The 12,553-nt window shown below is 42.6% G+C and overlaps 1 protein-coding gene across 7 annotated transcripts in view; it reads left to right on the top strand.

Annotated features, from left to right (window-relative positions):
- The window catches only part of RPAP1 (RNA polymerase II associated protein 1), a 43,957-nt gene extending 31,652 nt beyond the window's left edge, over nt 1-12,305 (top strand). For 6 of the 7 annotated variants that reach the window (XM_074584603.1, XM_074584607.1, XM_074584601.1 and 3 more), the window contains 7 exons: nt 1,478-1,673; nt 2,411-2,560; nt 3,032-3,174; nt 4,449-5,253; nt 7,260-7,436; nt 8,104-8,160; nt 8,924-11,039. In XM_074584603.1, coding sequence (XP_074440704.1) covers nt 1,478-1,673; nt 2,411-2,560; nt 3,032-3,174; nt 4,449-5,253; nt 7,260-7,436; nt 8,104-8,160; nt 8,924-9,079 — 1,684 coding nt within the window. In that variant the 3' untranslated portion in view covers nt 9,080-11,039. Of the gene's footprint in view, nt 1-1,477; nt 1,674-2,410; nt 2,561-3,031; nt 3,175-4,448; nt 5,254-7,259; nt 7,437-8,103; nt 8,161-8,923; nt 11,040-12,285 lie in introns of those variants that run through there. The other variant, XR_012586690.1, reaches the window with a different exon arrangement.
- Nucleotides 12,306-12,553: the final 248 nt, after the last annotated feature.

The raw sequence follows: 12,553 nt of genomic DNA, 5'->3' as shown, positions 1-12,553 counted from the left end.
GCTCTGTGTGATGCTGTTTATATAAAATAATTTAGACTCTGGTCTTTAAGCTCCTGCAGAGCTTCACTAAGGTCTTGAAAGTCCCTGCAGGAAAGTTTAAGGCTAGAGACCAAACTGTTCATTCAGACATTTAGATAACATAAGCTTTGTCTCTGGCTCTGGGAACCGTTCAGCTCTGCAGATGTTCTGTCTTTCTGCTGTAGAGGGAGCCTTCCTACTAGCTTGTGATCAGTCCTCTGGAGAGGGTAACCTGAAAGGCTTAACTTGTTGTCAGGGAGACATCCTGCTACTTCTGAGAACATCTGATATAAGGGCTTTGTAACTCTTTGGTTTTAAGTGGTATTTGAATGGTCACCAAACTGTTTGACCCATGTTCTTTCATGACTGCAGTTTCATGAGGTATGAAATTCTTAGCACCAAAGCCTCCAACACAAGGACGTGCATTAGACCCTTTCCTGCCTGTCCTTGAGGTCTGGAAACAATGGGTTTGGTCAGGCGGTAAAAGCCCATCGGCAAGAATTCTCCTAGGCTGTTCTTAACATTGACTGGTAAAAATGAAGAGTCAGCCTTAAAAAGAGTCTTTGCCTTAATATTTTGACAATCTTGTTGTAAACATTCTGGTCAGATTGGGGCCAAAAGTTCAGGGTACCGTGTGAGCCCCAGATGTGTTCACGCATCTCCTACATGGTAAAGCCAGTGGAAGGAAGAGCAGTGCATTTATAGGATTAATTCTGTCATAGAATAATGATATGAATTTTTGACAGGATTTTCCCTATTGCCCCACTGCTGTTGAGCAACATTCTTGTGGACACTGTTCCTTGTAGTGGTTTTGCCTGTACAGACGTGGTATGTCTAATGTGGGCCCTGTAAGCACTGTTGGTATGAAAAGATCTAGTTTTGCTTGTGGAGAGTAAGCGCGCACACACACACGCACCAAGAGTGGTATGCATGGTCATCTTCATGTACGTTAAAGCTAGATTCTTTCTGAATAGACTTTAAAAATATGCATTTCATGAGTACATAAGGGTCAGCATTTTGCAATGTCAATTTTAGATATAAGCTGGCTTTTTGGCTTTGCTTGCCAGTTTATTACTGAAATGTCTTGAGTGGGTGGGAAGCATTATTAGCCTGGTTTACGTATGTACATGGGGAAATGTGTGTATTTTTTTTTTCTAATCAAAGGCCCGATGCTTTCAAATGTTTGACATCAGAGATGGGTCACTGCATCAGTGTTTCTGCATGTCATGAACAATTTAGCTGAAGATTAGAATTCCGGGCAGTTCACTGGCATTAGTCTGTATGGCGGTAGTGTTTACTTGACCAGCAGTAATACTAGTTTTTTTTCTTGCACAGTCTTCAGGGTTTCCATTTTACTGCAATGTGTGGCACAATCCAGATAGTAACATTCCTACAAGATAATTCTTCAGCAGTATGAGTGCTATTGACGTGACCCCTCTCTCTTTATCTGTTCACACAGGCCATGTTCTGCTTTGTGCAACCCTCTGTCCTGTTCCCCAGCACCGGAATCTGTCTTCAGCATTGCATCGCTGAGTTGCACTGGAGGCAAACCTCCTTTGAGCCTGGTTGGCTCCAAGTCACCTTTCCCTTTCCTCACTGCCCTCCTGTTTCTCATCAATAGCATCACTCACGTTCACAAGGGCCTGACCAGCAAGGTGAGAATAGATTTTTTCACTGTAAGTTCAAGGTGAATGATGATGCACTTGTGAGGGAGGTTAGTATCTGTATCCTCCCAGGCTTAAGAGTGATGTTAGTAGGACTATTAAAAAGGAATAGCTGTGTATTTTGATTTTAAAAATATCAAACTACTACAGAGAGAAATACCCCTGTTTTCAGAGCAGGTAGGACAAGGATCTGAGAAATGTCTTCTGTTTTTGAATTCTAATATCCAGTTGACGCTGGGAAGCTGGATTTGCAGAGCGGGTGATGAATGATGATGACACTTAGAGGATGGATTTATAAAGAACGTTGAGAGGGCTTAAATAACCGTTGTTTGGCTAAGCAAAATAAATAACTGAGAGTCAGAGGAGAAAAGGGATGGTTTAAGCATATATAACAAAGAAAAATGAGATAAAATTAAACAAGAGAATAAGTGCTATAGTGGCTGAAGGGAACTTCTTAAGCTGCTGGCCAGACTTCTGCCTTACAAAGCACTGTGTAGACAGTGATTATTGGCTACCTGTGATGGGGATGGTGATGATGGATGCAGGTGAGACCTGAGGCAGAAAAGCAGATATTTATCAGGCTATTTTTAAATATCGCTTTTGGAGTAGCTAACAGGAATTCTTATGGGAGAGGTTACGGGGTAGGCCTTGGAGAGAGCTATGTCTTACTTTCCTCCGACCGTGAACTGTCTTAGTAGTATTTGTCTCCACTTCTGATTCCTTTATAGTACAGCTCTGTGCTGGGCTTCAGAGGCTTGAAGGATTATCTGCATCAAAGCTGGCAGACCGGACCTCCCTCTGTAACTCCCTCATCTGCGTGGATCCTGCGCCATGAATATCATCTGCAGTACTTTGTATTAGCGTTGACTCGGAGAATGGTATCGTTATTAGCCCTTTCATTTCTTTTACCCAAGGAATTGACTTCACGCTGGCCTCTCCCACTCAGTGTGTCAGACTGGCAACTGCTTGTTGCATCCATGTTCTTTTTCCTGCCTGACTTAGGTCTGGTGACTCTTCAACTGTCTTTTGTGCCCCAATAGCAAATAATATCTTTACAGTTACTGATGTGGGGATTTACATCCAAAATACTTTGGATGGCAAAATTATATTTTTGCCTGTCTTCGGGTTAGAGTGAGAACAAAGTTTTCAAGTGTGCTGCTAGAAAGATGTCTGACTATCTAAGACAATCAGGGGCAGCAGAAAGATCTCAGTATGAATGCTGACAGTTCTTGCAGTCGGCCTTAGTATCTCACTTTCCAGCGAGATCTATGTCTCGATTGACTCTCCTGTTGATTGCTTTGTTGACAAATGATCCAGTGCTTTTATCTGTTGTTTTGTTTCATGTACAGGTAGGCTCTTGTCCGGATTACACCCAGCATGCCTCACTCCATCACTGCGTTTCCATGGCATTGCTAAGCCGTCTGTTGCCAGGGAGTGAGCATCTGGCTTACGAGGTCCTACTGGATGTTGCCTTTAATCCAGAGTTTCTTCCGTAAGCTTTGCATTTTTTTTCCTTTCTGTAGTTTTTCCCACTTTCATGGGAAAACTTGGGAAAATTGAAAAAGCACATGTTGGCACTGCAATTTTGTCATCATTTTTGGCCTTTCGTAGGGCCTGCATTCAGATTTTAGTTACTCGTTGGCATATTCTGCAGTCACGGAGCCTTCTAATCAGAGCAGCAGTGTGGCTGCACACTTCTCTCCAATGTACCAATGTTGAGAAATGTGACCGGTTTCTTTTGATCTCTTCTGTGGCAAGAGTCCTGTGATTCCTGACAGAACTGATTTTCACTAAGGCCCAGCATCAGCTGTCCTGAGAGTAGTGAGTCTAGAAAATACATGGGAATTCGACATAGCCTGAAAAGCATATTAAATTTTCCTCAAACCCTTATTATACAAGTGCTTATACAGCTTTTTGCTGATTTGACAACTGTGATGTCTTCCACCTTGCACTGGAAGAAATCATGAGCATCTCAAATGTGAAGCCTCACGTATCAGGCCAAGAAAATGGTAGCAGTTTATCATGTTCATCATAATCTCTTTAAAATTTGCCATGGTGCATGCCTATAGGAGATTGGACCAAGGTGCTGCAAGGAGATACTGTAGTTTTCCAGAAAGAAGGAAAGTTTGTGGGTGGTTTTGAGTGAATTCTTGGGGTTTTTTTGGGGTGTTAGTTTTTGTTTTTTTACAAATACCTGCTATAGAGCTACCATTTTCTGAGAATTTGGCGAGTAATCTGAGACCGTGGTTGGTCTCTGGTCTGAGATTGTGGCACGTAGATTTGACCCCCTCAATTTCTAAGTACCAGTCTGTATGGTTCCCCTGACCTTGCCGCTGCCAGCTGTGGCAAAGCTACTATTTCGAGAATTGTATTATTGATTCATGTAGGCCTTATATGATATGCGCTATTTCATCTCAGCACCCTGACAGCTGTGTTGGTAAGAAGACTGCCTTTCTGGACAAGGAGTTGCAGTGTCCACACCAGACTACTGGCATTGTGTAGAGGTTTTTCATGGCAAGGCCTTAGCGTTGCCAACTCCAAATGTAGTTCTGTGCATTTCCTGTAAATACCAAGATAGCCGATGCTTTACAGGCACTGAGTATTACCATAGCTGAATGCTGGAAAGCATTGGAAATGCTGTGCATCTGCTATTCTCCTTGATCCAGGAAGATTGTAGAGATGAATTTCTGTGGTGTTTCATTTGTTTGATGGGGGTTTTGTTTGTTTGTTTGTTTCTTAAACTTACGGGGTTTTTTTATCTTACAGGGAAGGGAAAGCCGGAGGGCCAGAAGCAGCTGACTTCTCTGATATCCTGCATCTGGGTACCAGTGCCAAACTGGCACAGCCTGGCTCTGTGGCAGCGTTTTTTTCAAAACCTACTCGTGGTGCCCTGCTGAGAGAATCGTACCAGAATCTGCCTTTCATCCGCTCCTGCTACCTTTCTCATTTTGTCCACTTGCAGCCTGCCCTTACGCGTTCCCAAGCATCCTACCAAGGACGGAATTACCTCATCCAGTCAATGCTGCTTCCTGAGGTCAAAGGGCCCATCCTGCCTTCAGACTGGCCATTCTTTCCACTTATCAGCCTCTACAACAAAGTGACTAATGCAGAGACACGTGGGGCTGTACTGAATTCTCTCCCACTTGATCTTGTCAACACTGTGACCTGGAACCTGCAATGGGTCCTTTTGCTGGAAACCTGGCGTGCTAAAACCCTTCAGAGCATCCCTACTGCTGCCAAACTTGCACGGCTTATGTGTGTCTTCCTCACAGGTGGTGACCTCTTTCTAGAAGCACCGATCCACTGCTACACAGCTGCCCTTCTCTCTGTGTATTGCCAACCCAAGGCATTGGACTCCCTGAACTTGGATGCTCCTCTCCCTGGTCTGGCGTCCTTCCACGATCTCTATATAAGTCTTCTGGAGCAGTTTGAAGGTGTCTCCTTTGGAGATCCACTCTTTGGAGTCTTTGTTCTTCTGCCTCTACAGAAGCGTTTCAGCGTTCATCTGCGTCTCTCTGTTTTTGGGGAGCACACAAGTATCCTGCGGGCACTGGGAGTGCCGCTCCAGCAGGTAATCCTGTTTTATGGTAGATGCCTGTCACTGCGTATTTCTGGGTTACTAGGCTCTTGCCTGTGTTTCTCCAACCTTGATTTGGGCATCCTCCCAGCACTTTCCCTTCTTCCTCATCCCTCCTTGTCCAGTAGAATAATCATGCTTTCTTTGCTTAGAAGCTTTTCACGCTCCCTGAAGAAAGTCCAATGCATGGAACGTAAAACAGAATAAGAACGGAGAGCAATGTTCTTTTGGTTTAAGGCTGTGACAGCAGCGTATACTTTTTTTGTGGTGGTTATTTGTCTTTTTTTTTTTTTTTTTTAATTAAAAAGCTTGATTGATTGTCAGTCTGAAGAACAGAGCCCAGCCCCTGTAGGTGCAGGCCCTTGTCACATAATCATTTTCAGAAACCTATTGAACTTTGTTTTGAGAGCAGATAGTTGCATATATGTGGAGGGCAGGAGCTGTGAAGTTGCTTAGTCTTCAACGGAAACCGTCCCAGACCCTGCTTGGTCTAACAATTGAGAACCTCCTTCTAATTTATGGCCTATATATATGCAGGGCTAGTCTGCACCCCATGTTCTTCTGCCAGCCATAACCTTTCCCTTAAAAAAATGTTTTTCCTTGCGCAATGCATGGACAGTCATTTTTCCCTCTCAACCCTATTTCCGCATTGAATTATACCGGAGCTGTGCTTTGCTGGGTAACTCGGCGAAAAAATTTGAAGTGCAGGACTGCATTTCTTTTGAATGAGCAGGGGCGGCTTTAAGTTCTCTGTCAGTTGACAGACAGTAACCAATCTAGACAAAATGTTTGCTAATACAAAGATAACCTTTCAAAATCTGTTTTCCAAACAACTGCGAAGCAGCAGTTTATGTGAGATCAGTGCTTTCCATTGTGTACTTGCAGTGCTTCTGCTCTGGTTGTAGTATCCCTGCGGCCAGTTTCTCTATATCATTATGGCCAGATGAGCCTTTGTTTCTTAAGCCAGGTAAACCAAAATATTCTGGCCTGCATCTTACAGTAAGCTCTCTGTTCTCTTGATGTTCCCAGTAGCCCTTCCCTGTCTCTACTCCAGTTCCACAAATATATGTAGGAAAAGAGATGAAAACCATGTTCCATGAAAACCATAGCCTTGATTCTATGTCACATGCTTTATCTTGTCTTGATCCCTCAACGCCAGATCCCTCAGTACCATCAGAATTGCGGCATGTGTTACAATGGAGAATATTTCAAAGCAGATTGATTTTCATGTGCTTAGAAATTTTTTTAAATGCCAGATACTTTGTGTTGGAAAACTTGAGCAAGGTCACTTGAGGAGGTGGTGTTTGTTTGGGTTTTTTTCCTTTTTGTCTTAAGTTGAGTTAAATGCCCTAGCAGGCAGACTGTTTTCTGAATTGAGTAAAATCAACGATTGTCTTTAATCATGTAGATGCTCCAGAGTGAAATATATGGCCCTAGAGAACTTATCTCAAAACTGAGAAGAATGGAAATTAGGCTTCTGGAGAGGGGAGAAGCAAACAAAATCAAGTTGTTAATTAAAGCTTTTCTAACCTATTTTTCAAAGCAAGACAGTGAAGTCGGAAAATGTTGGAAACCTTGCTTAACAACATTGACTCTGGCACATATATCTGCTTTCATTTTCTGGCTAAATCCATAGGCCAGTGTAAGCCTCTCTGGTACACTGTCAGGATGCAGTGCTGTTGAAAGCACTCTGTCTCCTCCCTTTGAAACCAGTCTTCTTACCTGTGCCAAAAAGCAACTGCAGTGATTTGACCAGTAAAACATCTCTCCATAAAGCTGAAGAGGTCTTGAGGATGCTTTGTCAAAGGCATGTCACATTAGTCGGTGTGGGCATTAACAACTCTGCTCCAAATGGGGGTTGTGCCACTGAGGCCCATCATGTTATATGGGAGTGCACACACAAGCAGCTGGGGAAGGGCACCCTAAATTCATGAACTTCCCCTCACTACTTAAACCCTGACAAAAATTGTGATGTTGCCTCTGTGTGTGTGTGTTTGCAGTTTCCTGTGCCTCTTGAGCGATACACTTCGCCTCCTGAGGATAACCTGAACCTCCTGCGACTCTACTTCCGAACACTGGTCACTGGTGCACTGCGCCACAGCTGGTGCCCTGTTCTTTATGTGGTGGCTGTGACTCATGTGAACAGCTTTATTTTCTCCCAAGACAGCACTACGCAGGTAGGTAATGGATAGCAGAGCCTCAGGGCTGGAAGCTTTGGGTTTTGCATCTGCTCTTCCCAAGAATCCAGTGTGTCTTGTGGTGAATCACTGACCGTGGGCTTGAAAACAAAGATTGTAAGCAAATGTTTTGAGTACCAGTCAGCTGTTTGAGAGTTCACATATGAGACGACAACTTTGTTCGTTATACCCTAAAGCACTTGAAATAATGGTAGCCAATCCTACATAAATCTTTGAAGTCAGTAACTGCGTGGGCTCTGGTGGTGGTGGGGAAAGAATGAAACAGAGAGGATGAGGGAGCTGATATGGCAGAGAGAGCTTGTAATAGATTTAGCCACTGCCTGGGGCAATCTTAAGGTGCAGAATACTCTTTCCTTTCACTTTGCTTGAATAACCAAGCAGAAGCCCTCCCATGGCCTTGGGGCCTCTAGCAACTGGTTACTTGTGCTAACAGTCACCTCTGATCTACAGTTCTACCTGAAAGTTGAGAAGTCAGCTGAGTTTCAGGAGAGAGGCAGGATCCAAGCAAAAGCCATCCTAAGCCCTTTCTGATGGAACAAGCTGCTCTTTGGGGCATCATCATAATGAGCAAAGCATCCTCCTGGAGTGCTGTAGGGGCAAAGATAGCATTGTGCCATGTTAACCAAAGTATGTGTTTTGTTCCCAGGAGATTGATGCTGCTCGGAAAAGCATGCTGCGGAAGACGTGGCTGTTGGTGGATGAGGTAGGATATGTAAGGTTCTGTCTGCAACACTGGGACTTGTTTTTCAGACACAGTGCTCTCACAGGTTTACCTTTGGCTTTTGAAATTTCTGTTTAACTACCTTGCTAATTTGAGAATGAGAAGAGACTAGCAGCGGGATTTTGACCTGTGATGACTACAAATACTGTTATCCAGTTCTTGTAGTAATTGAACTCGGAGCACTGAGCCTATTGGAACCTAGGTGAATCTCCTACACTCTGTTTCCATGCCTCTTGCCCAAGCAGTGTTATATCTGGATAGTGAGAGGTCCTACGGGGATGATTCTAGCACAACTATGAATAGGTGGCCCTTAGCTCTTAGTTGGATGCTTTCCCTGAAAAGGACAAAATAGATGCAAGGTTTCTCTTTTTCTCAGGGAGCTTGCCAAGGTCTATTATGTGTGTGACGGAGCTGGGTCATTTGGCCCTTTATATTTAGCATCCAGGGTAAATTCTTAGCTCCCACTCAAAACCCCATTTGGGCTTTTGGCAAGAAGTCGTTGTTGAGGGGTTGTTGAAGAGACAGTGCAGTTGTGTTCAGAAGAGGAAATCTCATGCAAATCAAATGTGAATTTTCTTGGAAGAAACTCATCTTTTATAGCTCTTCTATTGAAGATGATGCAATTAAATGTGGTGGGCATGATGGAATTGTACTATCTGTCAGGTTGCTATGTTGTGTTGGAGACACGGTGGAAAAGATTAGATTCTTTTCAGACATGCTTAATGGCCGCTATTTCTTTCTTCAGACCTTGAAAAAGCACCTACTCTACTACAGACTGCTGAATGCAGAGAGCCCTTTGGGATTTGACCTTTATGAGCAGCTCCCTGCTATGCGACTGAAGTACCTGCAGATGGTGACACAGAAAGAAAATAAGGAGAATGCACCAGCGCTAGTCTCATAGCAAAACACTTGGGCAAGAAGAGGGCCAAGGGGAAGAATGGAAGAGCTCAGTTTATGCTTCACTAACGAAATTACATGCACTTCAGAAATTTTCAGTGTCGTATCTGGACACTTTTGGCATCTTCACAAAGTGAAGCACTAGTAGAGTGCTCCCATGCACATCATCTCAAGAATCGGCAATACATCTGTGCGGCTTCTCCATGATGAATGCTGGAGCGTTTTCGTCCGTTCCCTTTCAGGTTTTTCTGTTTCTCCCCAGAGAAGGCGAGAATGTGGCTGAGGGGCACTGGACTGTTGAATAAACTGAAGGAAGTGGAAAAGCTATTTTGTTCAGCCAGGCTGGAGACTGTGGGTTCTCAAGGTGATGTCTGTTTTTTCCAGATCTTTCCCTTGCTTTTTTTGTATCCTGAGTTTTGAGTGGTCCTTTCCTCACTCTATCCCCTGCAAATAAAATGACAATACAGCAGGGAAGAAGCTGATCTTGAGATCTTTTTTTTTTTTTTTTTTATATGGATAAGCAATTTTTTTGCTTATATACAGGACACACACAGGACAGTGTTCTGTGCACACAGTCAGTCACACGGACATATTGTGTCAGACCTCTAAGAAATAATAGTTCCTAGTGCAGTGGTACAAACACTGGATATCCTCCCTTGGCTGTCTTTTGGATAGCCTCTAAACTGCTTTCTTTTCTCCTTTAATTTGGTTACATGTATAACAAGATCAAAAATAATTTCTTTGCAGGGCAGGATGCTTGGCAGTAATCATTCCCCATTAGAGGTGGTGGTGGGGGGAAACATATCTGCTTGTTTAAATAGAATATGTATTGGTTGCCCTCTAAGTAGAGGGGATTGTAATTTAAATTTAAAAGTGGAGTTCCTAAGCTTAAACCTAATTTTAAAAATTCCTAATTTGATCCCACTTCTTCATCCAAATTCTGTATTGCAGCCTCAGACACAAGGGCTACAAATACAGTGGCCTAAAGGCTCATTGCAAGTGCCAGGTCAAGCCCAGAATTTACCCTAGGTGTGATCTCACTGGATGTTTCATTTATATCCAATAATTTTTGCAGAACAACAGTCCCTCTGGCAGGCTTTGGTTTGGAGAACTTACTTTTATGAACAAAACTTGTTAAAGTTATTTCTTTTGTTCTTATGAATAAATTCCTCTGGAAGGTGCAGGGTGATGCCTACCCTGAAGATCTAAGCTTCTCTCTTTATCTATCAAACAGGCCAAGGTAGCTTCCCTCCAAAGAAACCCTGCCTGTATTAACCTTGCTCCAGTGAATGTCTTAATAACAGTGTGAAACACTGTTAACAGGCCAGCTTGTAGTTGTTGAAATTGTTCCAGACAAGAAACAAATTCCAGTTAGCAACTTTATGGCTGTGGTGCTGTCTTTTCATTTGCAGTTTTCTAAGTGTACCAGTCCCCCTCAGGTTGCCAGAAAATAGACCTTTTGTCTTTTTTTCTCCTTATTTCAGATAGGACATGGGCGGAACTGATGTTTCATTTTAATCCCTATTTTTTTTTTTCCTTCTATTGCAGCTTTTGATCTGTGGTTTCTCTCTGCTGCAGATCAATGGCACATAACAAAAGCACAGTGGTCAACGTGTTTTTCTTTATTGTTAATTATTTTAAAAGTACTTGTTGTGATTAAAAGTTTAATTGAAGTCATTCAAGTTTCTATTCTGTCTAGATAGAGCCCTGCAGTTGTCATTTCAAGAGCAATGGATGGTAATATTTAAGGACTCCTAGCTGCCCATTTAAGAGCAGCCTTCATCAAGGACTTCACCTTGTGCTTTTCAGGCCTCCAGTTATGAAACCTCTTCCAGTCCTTTGTGCGATGCAAAGTTGAGTTTTGTAACGTGTACAGGGTGTAAATAAATATTTTGATAGCTTTGCAGGGTTTTTTTTTGGAACTATGAGAATGCTCTCCTTTATTTAAATCTTACTTGAGTTTGGATGGTTTTGTTTGCAATTTATTGATGTCTTGGGAAGGGCACCGCTGTGAGGAAATGCGCTAAGCTTTGGAGCTCTGTAAGAGACCTTTTCAAGCCAAACGCATCATCTTGGTTGCGTGGTGGGTCAGTAACACAGGGTACCAAATGTTGTGTGTGCTTGGGGGAAGGTACAGGGTGGCGTGGGTATTATGTGACTTAAAACACAGTTTAAAAAAACTGTCCATGGGTGGTATTTGTAGGTGATGAGAGAGGAGGTGGATTTTGCGAACTCTGGGAAGGGAAGGAAAGGATCAGGCTTATGCCAGATTCTCTTCCCAGATGTTTTTGAAGCCATCAGTGTATCCCCAGAAAATACCTGCATCTTTTGACATGAAACTCTGATGCAAGCATCAGCAATGGGGGGAAGGAAACAAAAGGATCCCAAATCGTTTTGCAGGCCACACTTGTGTGCAGAATGTTCTAAGGACACTGTATGTGAGCTGTAAGCTTTCAAAACTGGCTGTCACTTGAGATGTTACAGCAATCCTAAACTTGAATTTTTTACGGCTTTGGGCAGCCTAGTGCCAGATTTCTCTGCAGAACACTAGAGGGCATTGCTTTATCTAGTTTAAATGCAAACTTTCTCAGCTCAGTGCAATTGGGACTTAAACCAAAAAACAACTAACCCTTAAACCTGGTTTGAATTTTCTGCATTTTTAATTTTTGCATATACTTTTGGAGAAAGTGTGGAGAACGAAATAATTTTTGATGTGATTGGTTTTTAAGAATCGTTCAGTGCTTTGCCAGCAGGAGCATGTTGGAAGAATCCTGATAGAGTGAGTATAAGCTTAAAATTTAAACTGAATGCAGTCTGAAGTAGGACCAAAGTGTGACAGTTCTGTTAATCCAGTTTAATGCTGATCAGAGTAAGTGAGGAGATGAAGAAAATGAAAACTGTCCCAATAATTGATGTGACTTCTTAACTCTTTGTCAAAAGCTTAAGTTTTCTTTGAGAAGAAAATAATTCTGCTGAAATAAGACCCACAAGTAGGTTTCTGGGTTTGAAGTAGTTTGAACTCAGAACAGTGTATGTTGTCTGGTAGCTGTGATCAGAAGACAAAAAAACCACCAACAACCAAATAAAAAAATCCCTACAGATGCTGTCTTTTAATTCTCAGAAAGAAAAAAAAACAATCCACCATCTTCTTGTCCTTTGTGACTTGAAAATGCTTGGTTTCATCCCAGTTACAGATGTTATCCCATGTAGGAACAGTAGGAATCTGTAATGGGACAAATTCAGATGGGGCTGTGCTGGAAGGCAGCAACAATGTGGTTTTAAAAACAAGCAGTTGATTGGACTGGAGATGAGCTGAAGATAATCCTTCTGGTATTGCTGTTGAGTTGGCAGGTAAGATGGTGGGGCTGTCAGTTTTGCGTTCCATAACTTTACTGGCAGCAGTTTTCTGAATTCTACTGATTTTTCTTTTTTTTTTTTTTTTTCTTTTTGAAAGGGGAGAGAGAGTCTCCCCATTAGC

The sequence above is a fragment of the Larus michahellis genome, chromosome 4, assembly GCF_964199755.1.
Source record: "Larus michahellis chromosome 4, bLarMic1.1, whole genome shotgun sequence".
In the NCBI taxonomy this organism is placed as follows: domain Eukaryota; kingdom Metazoa; phylum Chordata; class Aves; order Charadriiformes; family Laridae; genus Larus; species Larus michahellis.
This window is presented reverse-complemented; position numbering and strand designations above follow the sequence as displayed.